Source organism: Papio anubis, chromosome 19 (genome assembly GCF_008728515.1).
Source record: "Papio anubis isolate 15944 chromosome 19, Panubis1.0, whole genome shotgun sequence".
Classification (NCBI taxonomy): Eukaryota; Metazoa; Chordata; class Mammalia; order Primates; family Cercopithecidae; genus Papio; species Papio anubis.
In genome coordinates this window covers 3,854,307-3,876,395 of record NC_044994.1, presented here as the reverse complement: position 1 = coordinate 3,876,395, position 22,089 = coordinate 3,854,307, and the positions used below count along the sequence as shown (strand labels likewise).

General features: G+C 37.5%; 1 protein-coding gene across 8 annotated transcripts in view; it reads right to left on the bottom strand.

The window, feature by feature from the left end:
* PPP4R1 (protein phosphatase 4 regulatory subunit 1) overlaps positions 1-22,089 on the bottom strand; it is a 70,430-nt gene that overhangs the window by 19,379 nt on the left and 28,962 nt on the right. For all 8 annotated transcript variants that reach the window (XM_017951529.2, XM_031658698.1, XM_017951527.2 and 5 more), the window contains 6 exons: positions 21,677-21,823; positions 18,347-18,454; positions 18,152-18,217; positions 17,019-17,177; positions 10,702-10,829; positions 3,488-4,014 (listed from right to left, as the gene is read on the bottom strand). In XM_017951529.2, coding sequence (XP_017807018.2) covers positions 3,488-4,014; positions 10,702-10,829; positions 17,019-17,177; positions 18,152-18,217; positions 18,347-18,454; positions 21,677-21,823 — 1,135 coding nt within the window. The remainder of the gene's footprint in view (positions 1-3,487; positions 4,015-10,701; positions 10,830-17,018; positions 17,178-18,151; positions 18,218-18,346; positions 18,455-21,676; positions 21,824-22,089) is intronic.

The window sequence follows — 22,089 nt, the reverse complement described above, 5'->3', positions numbered from 1 at the left end:
GAAAAAAAGCTAAAACCAATGCTCATTTACTATTCCAAAAATCCTGGGGCCCTTAAGAATTAAGCTCAATCTACTCTGCCTGTGCCCTGTCACTGGAAAAGTAAAGCCTGGATGAGAGCAGATCTGTTTACAGCAAGGTTTGACGAGTATTTTAAGCCGACTGTTGAGACCTACAGCTTAGAAAAATATTCCTTTCAAATGATTACAGCTCACTGACAATACACCTGGTCACCCAAGAACTCTGATAGAGGCGTACAAGGAGACAATGTTGTTTTCATGCCTGCTAACACAAAACCCATTCTGCAGCCCAAAGATCAAGAGGTAATTTCAACTTTCAAGTCTTATAATTTCAGGAATACATTCTGTAAAGTTATAGCTGCCATAAATAGTGGTTTCTCTGATGGAACTGGACAAAGTAAACTGAAAACCTTCTGGAAAGGATTCACCACCCCAGATGCCATTAGGAACATTCACGATTCATGGGAGGAGGTCAAAATCTCAACATTAAAAGGAGTATGGAAGAAGGTAATTTCAACCCTTATAAACGACTTTGAAGGGTTCAAGACTTCAGTGGAGGAAGTAACTGTAGATAGGGTAAAAATAGCAAGAGAACTAAAATTAGGAGTGGAGCTTGAAAATGTGACTGAAATGCTACAATCTCATAATCAAACGTTTTTTGTTGTTTTAATTTTAGAGACAGAGTCTTCTTATGTTGTCCAGGCTGGAGTACAGTGGCTACTTATAGGCACAATCATAACCACTACAGCCTTAACTCCTGGTCTCAAGCAATTCTCCTGTCCTCAGCTGGGATCACAGGCACATGGTCACTACATCCGGCTCTCCTGACCAAACTTGAACAAATGCCTCTTAGGATGAGCAAAGAAAGTGGTTTCTCGAGATGGAATCTCCTCCTAGTGATGCTGCTGTGAACATTGTTGAAATGAAACGAAAGATTTAGAATATTACACAAACCTCTTGATAAAAGAGTGGTGGTGTTCGAGAAGACTGACTCTAATTTTAAAGAAGATGTCTCCTGCAGGTAATATGCCAACAAACACCATTGCTAGCTACGGATAACTCTTTCACGAAAGGAAGAGTCCACTGACATAGTAAGCTTCCATGCTGTTTTATTTTCAGAAATTGCCACAGCCACCCCAGCCTTCAGCAATCACTGCCCTGACCAGTCAGCAGCCATCAACATTGAAGCAAGACTCTCCACCAGCAATGAGACTACAACTTGTGTAAGGCTCAGATGATCATCAGCATTTTTTAGTAATTTTTCAATGAAGGTGTGTACATTTTTTTTTTTTTAGACAAAATGCTATCACACACTTACTACAGTATAGTATAAACACAACTTTTATAAAATTCTGAGACCGGGTCTTACTCTGTCACCCAGGCTGGAGTGTAGTAGTGCGATCATAGCTACTGAAATCTTAAAACTCCTAGGCTCAATTCTCCCACCTCAGCCTTTCGAGTGGCTGGGACTACAGGTGTGTGCAACCATGCCCAGCTACTATTCAAAATCTTTTTAGAGATGAGGGTCTTGCTATGTTGCCCAAACTGGTCTCAAACTCTTGGCCTTAAGCTGCCCTTCTGCCTCAGCCTCCCAGATAGCTGGGATTACAGGTGAAAGCCACTGCACTTGACTGTAAACATAACTCTTTATGCACTGAGAAACCACAATATTTGTATGACTCTACTGCAATATTTGCTTTTTTGCAGTGGTTTGGAACTGAACCAGCAATATCTCCAAGGTATGCCTGTTATTTGTATTGAACTCTCTCAACTGCAGCTAGTAAATTTACAGTACAAAGAGTATTAGATATCTTCTGAAACACAAAGTCATATCAAGAAACTTGTATGCATGTACATGTAAATCTTTTTAAAAAGCAACCTATGCATATTTCTTTTCACTTATTTACTGAAAGAAAAATTTAGAGCAATTCTTTCAATATTTCAATTAATATTTAAGTGACTAGTCTATGTCAGAGAACTAGCAGGTACTATAATACAATGAGAGCTCCCAGAACTGGCTTAAGGACAACTGGTAATATTTTTTTCATATATGGTTTAAGAAAAATAAAATAAGTTGAGTACAGTGGTTCACACCTGTAATCCCAGCATGTTGGGAGGCCAAGGCAGGCGGACTGCCTGAGGTCAGGAGTTCAAGACCAGCCTGGCCAACATGGTGAAACCAGTCTCTACTAAAAATACAAAACTTAGCTGGGCGTGGTGGCACCACCTGTAGTCCCAGCTACTTGGGAGGCTGAGGCCGGAGAATCATTTGCACCCAGGAGGCAGTGGATGCAGTGAGCCGAGATGGCACTACTACACTACAGCCTGGCAACAGAGTGAGACTGTGTCTCAAAAAAAAAAAAAAAAAAAAGTAGCTGGGTGCAGTGGCACGTGCCTGTAATCCCAGCTACTCAGGAAGCTGAGGCAGGAGAACTGCTTGAACCCAGGAGGTGGAGGTTATTGTGAGCCAAGATTGAGTGCCACTGAACTCCAGCCTGGGCGATAGAGCAAGACTCCATAGCAAAAAAAAAAAAAAAATCGGAGTCACTGAAGTTCGACAAACTTTAATAAACTTAAGTTGGTAAATAATAAAATTTAAACAGAAAGCTGAAAGCTGTAAAGACATTAAACACTCATCAAGTGTTGACTATGCCTGCTGTGAACATTCTATAGTCTCTTCCTCCCCCACCCCCGAGACGGAGTCTTGCTGTCGCCCAGGCTGCAGTGCAGTGGCGCAATGAACATTCTACAGTCTTTCCATAAAAGAATGACTGCGTCTACTGCTATCTTATAAAAAGGTAGTGAGTCTCTGTGCAAAATAGTTAAGGCAGAGCCCAAACTTTAAAACTGTAAACCACTGTTTGAGTGACTGAAAATTTCAAAGAGAGTGATTTATCAACAAATAAAATTACAGTAAGGAATGCAATGATGAGCCTATTGTAAACAAAAAATTTCCTGAAAATCAGATTAATTGTATTTATCAAGAGAATTTAGAAATACATGATAATGATGGTCATACTACCTTTTTCTTTTTTTAAATAGACAGGGTCTTACTTTGTTGCCCAGGCTGGAGAACTATCAGAGCATGATCCTTTGACACCTTTTGAACTCACGAGGTCGAGGCTGCACAATTACAGTTCAGTGCAGCCTCAACCTCCTAAGCTCAAACGCTCTCCCACCTCAGTTTCCCAAGTTGCTAGGATTACAGGCATGTGCCACCATGCCTGGCTAATTTTTCATTTTTTGTAGAGATGGGGTCTTACTATGTTGCCCGGTCTGGTCTCGACCTCCTGTTCTCAAGTGATTCTCCTGCCTCAACCTCTCAATGTGCTGGTGTTACAGGTATGAGTCACTTTGCCCCGTCCATAATACATCATTAAATGGCAATTTTTTCTGAAATGAAATGTTTAAGATAGACACTAATATTTTTAATCAATTTCAGAATAAAGAACTTGACTGACTTCCATACCTTTAACATCTGGATCATCAATGTGGGGCTCTAGATTTTCTATCATTTCTTCCAGTTCCTTTCTGGTGGCCATGGTGATGTTTGGAGAACTGGGCACAGGGCCTTCAGATGCTTCCTCTGGTCCCTCTGGGCTGGGTTTTCCCCCAGAGTTCTGTTCAAGCTCTATGTCTAGATCTATTTCAGGAAGAGGAGTCCTCCAGAAATGGAAGGAGTTATACAATTCCTGATCTAAGAGAGCTGAATCTTGTGAACTGGTGCCAACCTCTGGTCGCAACATAGATTTGTAGTTACCAGGTTTTTTATCATTCTCATTACTAGCTGCTTCCTGGTGAGATTCTGAGGACAAAGTACAAAGTACAGAGCTGTCCAGTGGAACACTAATTTCACCCAGAGGCTTCCCGGATGCCTCAGCAGCACGGTCTTCCAACGTGTTTTCCAGTATGACACTGGAATTACTAACACTGAGATCTGAAGGAGTATCCTCTGGCCTGACTTGTACATCCTCTGGGGCTTCTTCATCTCTGGTCCTTTTATTGTTTTATTTGGTGGAAAAAAAAACAATATGAAAGGATAATTACTTTAAAAAAAACTGATGAAAGATATTACATATAGCATTTAGACAAGTTAAACATTAAAAATTATGGATTATCTGCACAAATTGAGTTTATGTGTATTATTTATAATGCTTCTTTCTCCATCAGCTGTTCTGTGTTCAAAGATGTAAATACCTGTTAAGTGTAAGTCTAGATAGTCAAGCAATATGTATTAGTTAGAGAAGGTAACATTTAAGAATCCTGGGATTCTATAATACCATGCTAATTTCAATAATAAATAACTAAAGTAGTGGAAACAGAAATTCACACAATCATTTTAATATACATAAAAATATTTAAATTATTTTATTTTTAGGATTACTTGTATTGCCTCTCTACTCCAATGACATATTGAAAAGCTGAGACCTAAAGCCTATTTGCTTACATTACACAAGGAAAATTTAAAAAAAAATTTTAAGATAGTAGTAGGAAAGATATTTATTTGCTATCTCACAAAATATATTAAAATCTGCTTGAATGTAAATATTACTTCCGTTTCTTCTAAAATACTCCTCTCTACTCCCCAAGGTTTTCCTAAAATGAGATCATAACTTAATTGATAAGGACAGAGGGTACAAATTCATTAGAGCCCACTGATTACTGCCATCTATGATCTAAAGTACGACTGTAAGTGTTATTACTTGATTCAATTAAATTTAACAAGCATTTACTGAGCACCTACTAAGAGCCAGGAAATGAAATCAGTATTGAGGATTCAAATGTGAATGAGATGTAGCTCTTGCTCTTGAGATTACAATTAGAGGCAAACAGAAAAAGTGAACCTATATCAGCAAATTGCTGCTAGACAGGGTGGTAAGCACAGATGCATGCACACTGAACACAGGAGGAGATGGGAGTGAAGATTAAAAGGCCTTCAAGAAAATGACATGAGTTGTGCTCAGAAGAACCAATACATGTTTATGGGGCTAAGGGGAAGAAAAAAGCATCCAAAGGAGAAACAGTACATGCAAAGGCCGGAGCGGCACACAAGGTGCGACGCATTCAGGAATCAGCAATGAGGAAATGATCGATGACAAGGATGAAAGATATCACAGGAAACACTGTATTCCAGACCAGCAGACCTCCGGAGTTCATCCTGGACCACAGGAAATCATGTAGAAGTTAAGGAAACTGCTGACAGATCTGTTGTTTTAGAAAGACCATTCTGGGGGAAGTGTAGAAAATGAGAGGTAAGACAGGAGGCAGGAATTACAGATGCGCAGGTGAAAAGTGATGATGTTCTGATGGAGGTAGTATCTTCAGGACTACAGAACAACACATTCAAACAGCAGCAAAAACCAACAGGACTTTTCCACTTATTGCATGCTGCAGGTAACAAATAACAGTTTCACAAGAAAGCTAACGGGTTCAGGTTGAGATAGGCTGAGTTAGCTATCCATGTTGGGTTCTAGGTGGTGATATCTATGAGAAAGAGGTAAAGACTGAGACAGAGGTGGAGGTCATCAACTCAGATGTGTGGGGCTGACACATGCGGAGGCAGCAAATATTAATAAAGAATAACACAACAATTGCACAGAATAACAAAGAGTGAAGGCATTCTCCCTGTATAAAAGCATAACGAGCGTATTTTTAGGCTGAGGAAAACAGGTTAAAAGAGATGAAGGAACTGGAGGCACAGAGATTGATGGAATAACTGATAAAGCAATGTCTTTCTGAGAAGAGGAAAGAATATGGGCTTCAAAAACACAGAGGAACAGATTAAACAGGTGAGGAGACATTGCTTCCAAAAAAACATGAAAGGGAAATAAGGATGGCTGAATAATGTAGGTAAATTCGTAAGATGAATACAGAAAAAAGCATCTGTGTGCCTTTAAATACACATAAAAAAGATGCTTAACGGGGGACTTAAAAGGACTGTGCAAAAGGAGGGTGATGTTAATACCTATGTGGGCTCCCAGTTCAACAGTCACCATCTACATTCTCATGAAATTAGGAAGTTCCCTCTCATCATAATGCTCACTGTTTTAAAAACCATATTTTCACAAACAGGTGATTATTTTTTAAAATACTGATGAACAAAAACATATTTGTTAAGTCATCTGAAAACATAACACATTGTGACTGCATTTTAAATTCTGGTATTTTTCTTCTATTCTTGTAACTACAATATATATAGTATGCATATATAATACAATTATTTACAAGTGTGAGGAAACCAGACTTTAAGTTCTTACTCTCACACTGGCACTACATTAATATAAAACTGTGAGCCTTTTAATGACTTCTAGGATTCCCCACTTATTCCTTATTCATAAAAATGAGGAGTTGACCTAGATAACCTGTAAGATGGTTTTCTCTCTCCCAAAGGAGCTCCTGAAACTAGTGCTATTATGTAAAATAAATGTGTCTTCTATATGTCTATGAATTACATATTTCCCATTTTGTCCATATTAAAAAATACATAATTTTCCCTTTTGTTATAAAGAACATTAGTGGGCAACTGGTAAAATTCAATAAAGGCTACAAATTAGCTAACAGTATTGTATCAATGTTAATTTCCTAATTTTGGTAACTGGACTACAGTTACATATTAACATCTATGCTTTAAGGAAACACATACTATTTTAAAAAGGTAAAAAGAATATCATGTCTAGAACGTATTCTCATAGAGTTCAGAAAAAAAGAATAAAGCAAATATGGTAAAACAGTATTTGGAAAATCTAGATGGATGTATGAAATTCTTTGCGATATTCTTGCAAAATTTCTGAAATCATTCAAACTAAAATTTTAAATTTATAATAAGATACTGTTCAGAAAGGGGGAAGAGAAGAGCAAATGGATAAAACTTGTAAGACCTCATATGTACTATCTAATAAATATAATGAACTTCTGTTTTTGTTTATTCTTTTTTTAAGAGACAGGGTCTCACTCTGTAGCCCAGGCTGGTGGAAAGTGGTATGATCATAGCTCACTGCAGCCTCAAACTCCTGGGCTAAAGCGATCCTCCTGCCTCAGCCTCCCAAAGTGATGGAATTACAGGTGCTTGAAGTTCCTTGATCAATATCTCACCTTGGTGTTAAAATTAAATTTTAATATTCTCAGCTGCAAAAATGAACGGAGAATGACTGGTCAAATAACTGTTTGTCTGATAAATGTAAACTTGTTAGTTTGTCCAAAGTTAAAACTCTTAGAATGAAACTAGAAGACGAAGTTTTCCCTAGTACAGTATTAAATTCTGGATAGAACTATAGCATGCATGGCTTCAAAAATGTCAAAAGCATAAATTCTCTAAATTCGAATTTTTCCTGGTAAAATATAATAGTCAATGCAAAATCAAGCTGTCCAATGCTAAAATTCTGATATTCCTAATTGTCAGACTTTGAAAAGCTATTGTGCAAGACAAATTTTTTTTTTGAAAACTGAGGCCCTTTGTGACTCTGTATAATGAGAATTACCCTGTCTCCTAAGAGACGTAGGTATCAAGAGCACCAGAGGACAGTCCAGAAACTACCTACTTAAGGAGGTCTTAAGTGTCTTTTTGTGCCTACATAAGTTTGCAATTAATATCCTCAGAGTTCCTTAGTCTCTAGGACTATGGGCCTAGAAAATTAATTACAGGTATTTCAAGGAGAAAATGACTTATAGAACATCTGGCTAAAGAGGCATTGTATCCTGAGATAAAAGCAAACACACTCCAGGATACACCTTCCAAGTGCTGTGAATTAACTCAACGAAGTTTTAGCATTCATGAAATATTTCCAAATTTGTGCTAAGATTTTTTTTTTCATATAGTTAGCATTAAGCTAAACTGGAAAACCCCAGCAAAAGAGGTTTAGTTACTTCAGATTTTTGAGGTCAAATCCATATTTTCCTAGAATAATTCATTCAGGATTAATATGTGCACCAAAGGGCAAGTCCCAGCAGAGACAATGGGAGGAGCTGGATGCCACAATGCATGGCCGGGAGGCTACTGATGATAGATGCCAATATGTAGCCAAAAGGACAGGATTAAAATAGTGCTCACAGCGCTACCGATCACGAAGACAAAAGCTCTGTATTTCCTGGACAAGTCAGTGAGTCTAAGACAGGACTTTGTTAAACGAGGGTATGGATGGAACAAGAAGCTTCCCAGACAGCAGCAAGTATAAAAACAGGGAGAATTAAGAGAACATGGTGCATTCAGAAAACAATGTGATAAGGAATGCTTATTTTACATACTTTCAAAATGCAGATTTGAGTATTTCAACTCTGTTTCTGTGAAGCAGGCTTTATCAGCACTTTCTTTTTTTTTTTGAGACAGAGTCTCACTCTGTCACCCAGGCTGGAGTGCAGTGGCCAGATCTCAGCTCACTGCAAGCTCCGCCTCCTGGGTTTACGCCATTCTCCTGCCTCAGCCTCCCGAGTAGCTGGGACTACAGGCGCCCGCCACCTCGCCCGGCTAGTTTTTTGTATTTTTTAGTAGAGACGGGGTTTCACCGGGTTAGCCAGGATGGTCTCGATCTCCTGACCTCGTGATCCGCCCATCTTGGCCTCCCAAAGTGCTGGGATTACAGGCTTGAGCCACCGCGCCCGGCCTATCAGCACTTTCAAAGAAGCATTAATAGCCTGATCCAGGGTGAGTGAAAGATCTGATGTGTAAGTCAGATGTCTGGAATCAATACATGCTTCAAACAGTAATGAAGTGATAGTAAACGTTTCTAGGGTCAGATGAAACACTATACAAGAAACAGTGGTGGAAATATGTTGCCAAAAACTTTCTTACTTTGTAAGACATTTGTTTGAAAAACCTGAATCTAAGAAACTGAGAGAACTTTGAGGACAGGAACTAAGTTCTATCTTTCCACTTAAAGTTTCTGGTTCATAGTAGGTGCTCAGTTAACTTTTGCATAATCAATCAATCTTAACACCACAGCAGTTTAAGACAGCTTAAGACAAATGCCAGTGTGCTATCTAAGGGAGGGCAAACAAACTAATGGTTCTGAGATTTAATAATATACAGTACTACTTCTTTATAAAGATAGAATGTCAAAATGTGCAAAAGCTTTTACAATGTAAAAGCTTTTACATAACTCCTTCCTTAGCCAGGAATGCTCTCTTCCCCCCACCATATCATTAACGTAATTTAATAAGCTCTAATAATATTACTGAAGATCAGCAATACAAGTAGTATTGCCTGGACATTAAGACATACCTTATTACAATGGAAGAAGAATCAAGAAATTAAACTAGCTTTAAATAGCTCTTGCAATAATGCTACACACCGGTAGACAGCAAACATGGCCTTGATAGGCACACTGTTTAGGTCAGTGAAGTTTTACTGGAACACAGCCAAGCTTGTCCATTTATGTAATGTCTATGGCTGCTTATACACTGCAAAGGCCGAGTGAGAAGTTGTGAAAGAGAAGAAAGTTTACCAACTCGTCCTATATAATTCTCTGTAAATTTACAGTTTGACTTACTAGACCCATTTCAGATTTTAAAACAAAAGTTATGTAACAGTCTTCAGTATACACAAGTAATTTGTTTAAGTATGCTGATTTCAAAAATGAAAAATAGATAACATTCCCCACCCACCATCATCACTTTTGTCAAACTCCTTGCAGCACCTGTTTTCAAAAAAAACTGACAGACTTTGCTTGCTAGGAAGACAGGTTTGAGTGATTTTCTTCCTTTACAAAAAACAGTACCTCAGGTTTGTTTGGCTATTCAGCAGGACAGTAGGAGAACGGGCAAAAAGGTAAAACAAGGCAGCAGAGAAGAAAGAAGAACTGCCAAATCAAAACACCAAGAAAGCAAATAGCACAGTATCAAGACCTACAGAAGAAAATGTCCATTAGCATCATGACAAGGGAGGAAAAAGACACTACGGTAACTCAAGCATTACAGCAGGGACTGTTTCAAAAACTTGTACAAGTGCGTAACTGTAAAAGTTTGTGTACATTTCCCACATACTAATAAGTTAGGCTTGAATTAATTTTTCCCCTAAATATATATTATAATAAATTCTAAAAATTTAAATTTAATAGAAAATTTTTGATGCAAAAACATTTAAAAATAAAAATCCCAGTTGACTCTTTAAGCTTTATTTAAAACTCTGGTTTCCCTATGAGACTGATATACTTAAAACTGATATACTGGCTAATAAATATACTAAATTGGTGTTAATCATTCCAATGCTTTCTCCTTAAACTGACAGATTACAATCACCATTGACAGAGAATCCAAGATGCACAACTAAATTCTTTGACAGAAAAGGACAGTAAAACCTATTCCTAAATTAAGTTTTACTCCTTAAAAAACAAAAAACAAAATATTACACAGTGTATAACAATTACCCTGTATATTGTAGATATCAATGAATGACTGACTAGGTAAATAATGTATTAAATAAACTTTTTTTTAAAAGTCATAATCTATCATTTAGAGTTTCCTATGTGCCCGGCAACTACCTAATTGTGTTACATGCATCTACTCATTCGATATGTAACCAAAGAGATACTTAACAAACAAATGCACTTAAAAAAAAAGCTCTATAAAAATATTCACCAATTTTTATATTCAAGAGAAACAGCAAACTATCAAAAAATAACATTTGTTGCAGAATAGTGGAAATAATGTTTAAAAGCAGTACAATTAGAAAACAAAGTTTTAAAATTATACCTATTTTTGTTTTCTACTGACATCTCTTCTGAACTTTTGCTTTCTTCTTTAAAATACTGGCCTGAGCTAGATGGATTAGCAAAAGTAGATATGAAAGGCCCCAGAGACTGAAAAGCTGCCTGGCGAACCTAGGAAGAGAAAAAGGACAATTTAATAAAGGAATCGTATTTAAAAAGAATTATACACACACACACATTATATATATTTAATAATCTACTTTCAAATGCCAAAGTATGTTTAGGATAATAATAAAGCTTTTCTAAAGGAAGCCCAAATTCAGAACTTTAGCTAGGATTGAAAAATTCTTACAAGCTATTTTCTCTGACTGGGCGCAGTGGCTCATGCCTGTAATCCCAGCACTCTGGGAGGCCGAGCTGGGCAGATCGCTTGAGTCCAGCAGTTTGAGACCAGCCTGGGCAACATGGCGAAATCCAGTCTCTACAAAAAATACCAAAGTTAGCAGGGCATGGTGGCGCATGTCTGTGGTCCCAGCTACTCGGCAGGGCCTGAGGTGGAAGAAGCAGGTGAACCCGTGAGGCTACGTCTGTAGTGGGCCGTGATCACACCACTGCACTCCAGCCTGGGTGACAGAGCAAGACTACCTAAAAAAAGCCCCCAAACACCACACACATCAAACAAACAAACAAATCCCTATTGGTTCTTTTTTACTTTCAATTATTTTTATCCTCTCTTGAATGTTTGAACCATGATAATCTAAGTATGAGATACTATAAAACATTTGCATAGAACAAAACTAAAGAAAGTCCTGCTGTGTTCTCAAGAACAAAAAGAATAAGGAAAACCAAGAGTGCCACAAAGAACATAAAAATCAATAAAGTCAACAAAATGTGATAAATACATTTAATGTTTTCAGGTAGGAAAGACTTTAATTTGTTCACTACAAGGAAGCAAGACAGATGTACCAGAAATATAATGTTAACTTAATATATGTCACAAAGATCTCGAAGCATAAACTATTGTTCTCGATGACTGTCTCATTTGGGGGTGATAAAAAAGTTATAGAATTTCACTTCATGTCATATTTTTGAAAATGAGAGGTTTTATGGAAGGAAGGAAGGATGGACACAATCAGACAAAGGCAACAACAATGGGAAAACTGGTATGTTACTAAAACCTTGACTTTGCCACACACCAATTTCCCTGAAGTTTAGCATTCCTTTTCCTTTGAGGCAGGTCTCGCTCTGTTGTGGAGGCTGGAAAACAATGGTGCTGCCATGGCTCACTGCAGCCTCAAAATCCTTGGCTTAAGTGATCCTCCAACCTCAGCCTCATGAATAGTTGGGGCCTATAGGCATGTGCCACTACATCCAGTTAGTTTTTCTTTTTTTTTTTTTATTGCAGAGACAGGGTCTTGCTATGCTGCCCAGACTGGTCTTAAACTCCTAGCCTCAAGCAATCCTCCCACCTCTGCCTCCCAAAGTGTTAGGATCACAGGTGTGAGTCACTGCTCCTGGCTAGCATTCCTTTTCTTAAAAAAAAAAAAAAAAGGCATAATACCTTTTTCAAGTTTAAGATAATTATATAGTAAGCATGATTTTTACAAAAGCAAATAAATGTAAAGCATATCTATTATTAGTATTTACTTACTCTTGGAGAAGCATATATGAGAAATGACTCAATTGGTTTTTTAAAAAGGCTAGAATTACATACATGAGAGAGAAAAGAATAGCTCATATGTGTGTAAACAAAGGGTTTTTCTCCTCTTCGTAAGTCACCAAACATTACTTCCATAAAAAGATAAAAGGTCACTTCTAACACTGTATGCATGAATTTAATCTTCTTTGAATATTGTTAAATCTCTGAGCTTGTTCCCAATAAAGGACATAGAAAAGTTAATTTATCTAAATCATTAGTTTACCTTGTTGTTAGATTAGAATGAAAAAAGTTTAATGTGGAGGAGAGATACACCTTAGAGTGTCTAGTAAGAGTTAATTAAATCCTACTATTAATCTACCTCCTTGATTTCACAAAAACAGAAACTGGAATCCAAATAAAATGACTTCTTCCATGTTACCCTATAGTTACAATGAAATCAGGACTAAAGTCCAATTTTAACTCTCCAACACACCCCACTGCCTGTAATTGAATAATTTTCCAACACTATAAAAATATTGCTACTTTGAGCTATTCCTCAAAATAAACTGACTTTAAGCTACTGCTTTTACTAGTTTCAATGACTTTAAGAAATAAACAACTAATGATTTTAAACAAAGGTTCTGGAAACCACTAAAAAACCCATAAGTCACTCAAAGAATAAATATTAAAGAATTTCAGAAATAAAATTAACTTTTAATCCAATTTTAACTTTTGAGAAGAGATAATACAGTAGATTATAACCTTCCCCAAATGGCTTAACATTGTTCAGACAAAAGACTATCTTGTCTTTCTTTTGCAACTACATAGGCATAGTTTTTACGTGCGCACTTGCGTGTGTGTGTGTGTGTGTGTGTGTGTGTAAAATAGGCATAAGATACATATTTTTCTCAGACAGGTGCAGCATATATAGTCTGCCCTCTGTATCCACAGGTTCTGTGGGTTCAACTAATTTCACATTGAAAACATAGTTAGATCCATGATGGTTGTGTCTGTACGGAACAAGTACAGACTTTTTCCTTGTCATTATTCCCTAAATAATACAGAATAACAATTACTTACATAGCATTTATGCTGTATTAGATATAAGTAATCTAGAGATGATTTAAAGTGTACAGGAGGATGTGCATAGGTTACATGCAAATACTATGCCATTTTATATCAGAGACTTTTGAGTATCCTCAGATTTTGGTATCCACAAGTGGTCCTGGAACCAATCCTCCATGGATACCAAGGAAGAGCTGTACATCTCTAAAATGACTGACACATCCATATTCTCAAATTAATAGGACTTAATGCATGTTACCAATCCAAACAATGACCAAATACATAGCTTCACCAAGAAAACTTTAAGTAAGCTATGCTAATCTTTTCTAACAAGCCGATACAGGATATGACAAAAACATTAATATAATATCAAGGCTTAAGAGTCTTGCCCTCTACGTCAATTTTGTTTTGGGAATGAATATGCAAAGGTCCTGAGACTGATCTCTGCCATGACTGTGTGAGGTGCTCAGCTGATCCACTTCCCGGTGAAGTGAAAATTATAAAACAATAATTCAAAGCCCCTGGAAATGACCCTAGGAGCAAGCAGCAAATGAAGGGATGTCAATTCCAGAAAACTGACAAAATGTCGTATACATCCTAAAAAAGCTGAGACTCTTTTTTTTCTTTTTTGAGACAGAGTCTCGCTCTGTCGCCCAGGCTGGAGTGCAGGGGCGCGATCTTGGCTCACTGCAAGCTCCGCCTCTCTGGTTCACGCCATTCTCCTGTCTCAGCCTCCAGAGTAGCTGGGACTACAGGCGCCCGCCACCACGCCCGGCTAATTTTTTGTATTTTTAGTAGAGACGGGGTTTCACCGTGTTAGCCAGGATGGTCTCCATCTCCTGACCTCGTGATCCGCCCGCCTCGGCCTCCCAAAGTGCTGGGATTACAGGCGTGAGCCACCGCGCCCGGCCGACCATTTCCTCCTTATACTACCTCCAGTGAGGTGAGGTGTGAGACTGCAGTGTGCTGTAGCCAAGCACACTGGGGTCTGCTCTCCCGCAGCTCCTGGGCACAGGCTGCTTTGCTCCAGCTACCTGATGCTGAGGCCCAGTCCTGAGTGACAGCAGCTGAGGGGTGAGGCTCCTTTCTTCCACCCTCCTTTGGGTGTGGCACACTGAAAAGGCTGGGGCCCCAAAAGCCACTGGTCTAGCTCACAGGGTGGTGAGTCCTCACCAGGAGAAAGAAGCCAATGGAACCTCAGGCTGCTGCCCTTCCATACCCACCAAGCCCCTGTCATACCAGCGTGACTATGGGCAGACCCAAAGCTGTACCTCCTAGAATGGGGAAACAGTCTTCACCCAAGCATTCTAGCCAGTCACTAAACAAGCAAATAATGGTAACAAGCCCCATGGGGGAGCGAGGACAACCAGTATCAACGTTACTACATACATTATCTAAAATGTTCAACTCTCAACAAAACATTACAAGGCAGGCAAAAAAAAAAAAAAAAAAAAAAATCCATACATTAGGGGGATAAAAGAGACAGGCAACAGAAACTGATTGTGAGAGCAATCAGATTTCAGACTTAAAAAAAGACTTCAGGCCGGGCGCGGTGGCCCAAGCCTGTAATCCCAGCACTTTGGGAGGCCAAGACGGGAGGATCACGAGGTCAGGAAATCGAGACCATCCTGGCTAACACGGTGAAACCCCGTCTCTACTAAAAAATACAAAAAAAACTAGCCGGGCGAGGTGGCAGGCGCTTGTGGTCCCAGCTACTCCGGAGGCTGAGGCAGGAGAATGGCCTAAACCCGGGAGGCGGAGCTTGCAGTGAACTGAGATCCGGCCACTGCAGTCCAGCCTGGGCGACAGAGCGAGACTCTGTCTCCAAAAAAAAAAAAAAAAAGACTTCAAAGTAGCTATTATAAACATGTTCAGAGAACCAAAGGAAATTATGATTACAGAAGTAATGGGAGGTATGGGGATAGTGCTGCATCAACTAGAGTATAACATCAATAAAGAGAAATTATAAAGAAGAACCAGATGGAAATTCTACAGCTGAAAAGTGCAATGACTAAAGTAAAGTCAATACATGAGCTCAACAGTAGATCTGACCTGGCAGAACAAAGAATTGATCTACTGAAGATAGATCAATAGAGATTATGCAAGCCAAAGAACAGAGAGGGGAAAAAATGAGGAAAAATGAAAAGAGCCTCAAAGAAATGTAGGCCACCATTAAGCACATTAACATATATACAATAGGAATATTACAGGGAGAGAAGAGAAAGAAAAATATTTGAAGAAATGTTGGCTCAAAATTTTTCAAATGTATAGAAAAACGTAACTCACATAACTAGGAAGTTCAATCAACTGAACTCCAAGTAGTATAAACTAAAAGAGCTGCACATATGGATACATCACAGTAAAAATTCTGAAAGTCAAAGGCAAGGAGAAAAATCCAGAAAGCAACAAGAGAAAAATGACACATCCCTTACAAGGGAACCCCAGTATGATTAACAGCTGACTTCTCAGCAGAAACAGAAGAGGTCAGAGGCAGTGGCATAACACACCCAATCTCACATTAAGCAAAGCTGTCTTTCAAAATCAAAGGTGAAATAAAGACATTCACAGATAAATGCAAACAGTTGTTTGCAGAACTACATTAACAAGAAATTCTAAAATTAAGTTTTTCAGGTTGAAAGCCATTTACCCCAGAAGATAATTCAAAGAAGGAAGGAAGACCTCTAATCCATAACCTAACCTTCCGCCTAAAGAAGCAAACTAAAAGCAAGCAGAAGTGAGAATAAAGATTAAAATGGAAATTAATGAATAATAGAAAAATAGAGAAAACCAATGAAACCAAAAGTTGGTTCTTTAAAAAGCTCAACAAAATGGACAAACCTTTAGCAGACTGGCCAAGAAAGTGAGCAAGACTCAAATTACTCATATAGGAAATGAAAGAAGAGGCATTACTACTGACATTACAGAAATTAAAAGATGATAAAGGAATCCTACGTATAATCATATACCAACAAAATTAAGTAACTTAGATGAAATGTACAACATTCCTAGAAAGATACAAACTATGAAAACTGACTCAAGAAAAAAACAAGTGAAGAGATTGAATTAGGAATTTTAAAACTATCGGCAAAGAAAAGCCCAGGCCGAGACGGCTTCACCACTGACCTCAACCAAACATTTAAGGAATAATCAATACCAATTCTTAAAAAACTCTCCTCAAAAATAGTAGAGGAGGGAACATTTCCTAACACATTTTATAAGACCATTATTACTCTGACAAAACCAGACAAAGGCACCATAAGAAAACTACAGACTAATATCTCTCATGATATGGACACAAAAATCCTCAACAAAATACTGGCAAACTGAATCCAGCAACATATAAAAAGAGTTATACACTATGACCAAGCGGGACTTACTCCAAAGACGCAAGTGGTTTAACATCTAAAAATTAGTTAACATAATACAACATGCCAATTAAATAAAAATCAACAGGACTTAAAGTTGTAAAGAAATTTTTGTCCTGTTACCAAAAAACATAAAAACTGTTAATATAGGAGTCTTTCTACTGTCTATCCCTAAAAGTATAAAAAATAATATATCTTAGATTTAAGTTATTTCTTATGAGGTCAAAATTATGTTTGCTTTAAAACGGACACAAATGTATTATTTTACAAAAGTGATAATCAAAACCCTACCCAACGTGAAGGATCACTGATCAAATTAATAAAAAGTGCTGATAATTTGGTCCGTCGGATTTCTTGACATGTTGCACATGAAACTGCCATGAAGCATTCAGCACACGCCTTTCGGACTCCCCATACATTATCAGAACAAAGCTGGAAAAATCTGGGCAGCTATGTGAAAAGGAAAGAGTCTTGTTAGTTGGATAAAGATAGCAGATTTCATTAGTTATTTTGCTTTCATTTTCTGCTTTGTTTTTTTTGTCTGTTTGTTTGTTTTGAGACAGAGTCTCACTCTTTTGCCCAGGCTGGAGTGAGGTGGTGCGATCTCGGCTCACTGCAAACTCCACCTCCCGGGTTTAAGCGATTCTCCTGCCTCAGCCTCCCAAGTAGCTGGGATTACAGGCGTGTGCCACCACGCCCAGCTAATTTTTGTATTTTTAGTAGAAATGAGGTTTCGCCATGTTGGCCAGGCTGTTCTCGAACTCCTGACCTCAGGTGATCCACCCACTTTGGCCTCCCAAAGTGCTAGGATTACAGGTGTGAGCCACCACGCCTGGCCTCAGTATTTTAAATATTGGATTGTCTTAAAAAGTAGGATCTATTCGTATTTATACTCAACAATTTTCAATAAATTACATCTAATTTATAACTCAACTGGCTATGCAAAAGCACTCTCAACAATCACAGCTTAATGTTATACAAGCGCTTGCCCCTAAGCTTAATTATTTTGCATAAGAGATGGCTTCAGAAACTCTTTAGGTACGATGCCTTATACATCAAGTATATGCATCTTGTGTACTACTTAAAACTAACTTGCTATACATTTAATATGCCATCAACATTCTTGAGGGTTGCAACAAAATTAAAGATTCAATTGAACAAGAATTGATTTGCTTAACAGAAATGGAAGAGGTAAAAACAGATCAATGGTTCTGAAACATATCTATATTTTTAATAAATATCAAAAATATAATTCAAACGCCCAGATTACAGATATTTAAACTCCTAAATTCAAAGTTATTATCTTTCTGGTTTATATTCATGGAATTGTGTTAATAAAACTTTGGAGTAAATGTGTGCATTTCAAACTTTATGTACTACTTTGTAACACACACTGTTTACTCCTTTGTATCTGCAATACTTACCAACATTTCTTCAGTAGCTTGCTGGCCAACTACACTGCAAATATCTCCAAAATTGGCAGCACAGACCTGACAACAAAAGCATCATTGACATTTCAAAATATTACACATAAGGTTCTTCTAAGATAATCTTTTAAATGTCATGTATCAGTACATTAATCACTAACACTATGTTTTTAAACAGAAGAAAAAAAATACCTTTCGAACGTGAAACATTCTGCAATCGCAGCACATCTCACAAAACCTAGGGAGGATAAGACGTTCTGTAATGTCCTTCCCAACCATGGGAGCCATTTTGCACATTATCTAAAATAAGTAAGAACAAACACACAACTGAAAATATCAAGTAAGACTCTTTCAGTTAAATTTAATAATTTAATAAAAGTATATATAATTTAAGGAAACAAAATATGATATGGCATCATTATACTATATACATCACAGAAAATATTCATGGCCAATTATTAATTTCATCTTATTTATCTAAGCAGGAAACAAAGACAGATATTAACCACAATCAATAAAAACAACCAATAAATACTTCATGCCCAATAAACTCACAGAAAATCCTAACAATTTCATTTTTGTCCAGTTTCCATCTTATTACTACTTCATCATTTTGCCTGGTAATTTTAAAAGCAAAACAAACAAAAACCTACATTTTCCCAATTTAAAAAATTAGTGACTGTTCAAGGGGAAAATTATCCCCAGGAAAGATCTAGATTTAGCGTATCTGTATTGCTAAGAAAATAATTCAGTCCTTGCCTTGAAAAGCACCCAGTGAACTAAAGCTCATACATATCAGAACCACGTTCTGGTTTTGCAAAGCTTCAGTTCCGGGGAAAGCGTGGACACAGTTCTGATATAGGCATGTTTCAGTTAAAAGCAGGCAAAGTGAGGATTAACTTTATTTGAAAACTGGCCCTCTATTTAGATACATTGCTACCGCAGTTAATACAGAAAGAAATGGGATAGCCTGTCGTCATTTAACAATTCTATCAATTGTTAGACTGTACAAACAGGACAAAACAAAGAAGTAAAAGAGATACATAAAGATTGTAAAGAAAGAAAATTCTCTCTATTCAAATATGACATGGTTGTCTATATAGAAAATCAGAAGGAATCTACAAAGAAGCCACCAGAATAAATAAGTATGTTTAGGAAGGTTGTAGGCTATAAATTAGACTACAAAAATCTATTCTATTTCTACAAATTAGCAATGAACTGGAAAATTTAAAAACAGTATCATTCACAGAAGTACTTTTAAAAAAATATGAAATTGAACGAAATATACTCAAGAACTTTCTGCTGAAAACTATAAAAGATTAAAGATATAAATCAAAGACCTAAATAAATAGATCTACCATGTTCAGAGACTGTAAAACTGGCAATTCTCTCCAAATTGATCTACAGATTCAACACTATCCCCATGAAAATCCCATCATCATCAGAACTGGAGACAAGGCCTACATCTCCTAAATCCCAAAGCCAGTTTTGTTTTTTGAATAAGCATCTCCATGCTCTAGTTAACAATTCAAAGTTATGCTGTATATCACTGATGTAGCATAACTAAATTTATTTAAAAGTGAATTATTTTATTAAGAAATTAGTTTTTATTAAGAAATAATTATAACTTCTCTATCAAGATAGAGAAAATATGGAAGCTAAGAAATATAAAACATGACCAAAAAACAAACACAACTGTAAGAGAATCATGAGATTCCTACTACCACTGGATATAGTTTTTAAATTTTTTATTATAATGTTTTACTAATTTCACATTGCATCGAGAATGATAATACAGCAAGTTAAATAGCTCAATATAAACCAAAAATTAGGCCAAGACCAAAACTGACTTCCTTCATTGAAAAAATCTTAAAGTAAAAAAAGAAATAATGATGTTTTGAAACTAGGAAGAAGTGGTGGTCATACAACTTTGTGAACATATTAAATGCCACTAACACTTTAAAATGATTTTATGTCATGTAAGTTTCACTTCAATAAAAACATCACTGAAAAAGTAAATTTATTATTAACTGGTAACTGAGTATCTAAAAATAAATTCAAGAAATTCTTCAAGGGAAAGAGACTAGAAAGATCATCTAATTCATCCCACTAATGATAATCCAGAAGCACTACATATAGTGTAATTTTTAAAAAATATCAACAAAGATGCAACCATATTATTTTAGGTTTAAGGAGTGAACTCTTACTATCCAAATAGATTTGAATAAATTTATCATCAGAATTACTACTATCCGAATTCAGGAACCACAGATGTGAATCACAACAGATGCCACTCCATTCTAATTCATGCCCTCTCATGGCCTTCAAGTAATCAGAATATTTGCAAACTAAGTCAAAAAAACCCAGAATCTTCCTATTACATTTGACTTTATGATGTGCATAATGGCTTAACAATCTGTATATTCTTCTGATAACCATCAATGATGTCATATTTCCTGGGAAATGTACTTGCCTGACCATCCTTCCCACAAAGACCGTACCTGTCAGAGCAGGAGCCAAGTATTATTTTATTTCCACCACTGTGCTGACAGTGCCTAGAAAAGTGCTCAATACCTGCTGAAGGGGTTCAAGTGTTTCTTCATTCAATACAGGGTTTTTAAAATTTTAACTGCACTGATAAAATAACCATTTCAGTTTTCCATTTTGACATAATAATTTGCAATTATTTATTGTTTTCTTATTGTTTGCAGAAGGTACATTTTCCTCTGTAAGCATTTATGTCCCCTTCTAGCCCTGATTATATTTCAAATTTAATGATTTGTGGCAACTTTAACAGAAAAATGTTAAACAAGGTAAAGCAGCCTTTTCTTTTTTTTCTTTTTTTTTTTTTTTTTAGACAGAGTCTTGTTCTGTCAACCAGGCTGGAATGCAGTGGAATGATCTCCGCTCACTGTAACCTCTGCCTCCCAGGTTCAAATAATTCTCGTGCCTCTGCCTCCAGAGTAGCTGGGATTACAGGCATGTGCCGCTAGACCCGGCTAATTTTTTTTGTATTTTTAGTAGAGATGGGGTTTTGCCATGTTGGCCAGGCTGATCTCAAACCCCTGGTCTCAAGTGATCCTCCCACTTTGGCCTCCCAAAGTGCTGGGATTACAGGATTCAGCCACTGCACCCAGCCCAGCCTAATTTTTTTTTTCCTTGAGGCAGAGTCTTGCTCTGTCACCCAGGCTGGAGTGCAGTGGCCTGATCTTGGCTTACTACAACCTCCACCTCCTCCCAGGTTCAAATGATTCTCCTGCCTCAGTCTCCCAAGTAACAGGGACTACAAGTGCACACCACCATGCCTGGCTAATTTTTGTATTTTTTTAGTAGAGCCAGGTGTCACCATGTTGCCCAGGCTGGTCTCAAACTCCTGATCTCAAGTGATCCACCCACCTCAGCCTCCCAAAGTGCTGGGATTATTAAAGGCATGAGCCACCGCGCCCGACCCCAGCCTAACTTTTAATAAGCACCTCTTATCAGCCACATTTTGCATAAACGGAAAAATGCCATTTGACTTACAGCCACAGCTTCTGTTTTCACATCATCATTGCTATCTGGGGCGGTCAGCTCTATGAGGACAGGGCACACTTTGGTCTCCACATCAAATCGTTCAATGAGCTCCTGCTCCAGCAGAGCCAACAAAGCTGCCTGACTTGTTTTCCTCACCTAGGAGAAAAATAACAACACAAACAAAGTACATATGCGACACAACAAAATTCTACCACTTGACTTTTAAAACAAAGATTTCTCACCTCAAAGGGACCCATAACTGGCAAAACTCTGCAAATAAATGTTTGTGTTTATTTTCTTCAACTATTACAAAGACTACAGAACTTGGTAGATTGTATTGTAACAGAGGAAGTGGACAGAGCCATCCTGGTAAAAGGTGCCTCACAAAGTAACAAACATTTTGAGGGACCCCTAGGAGGTTA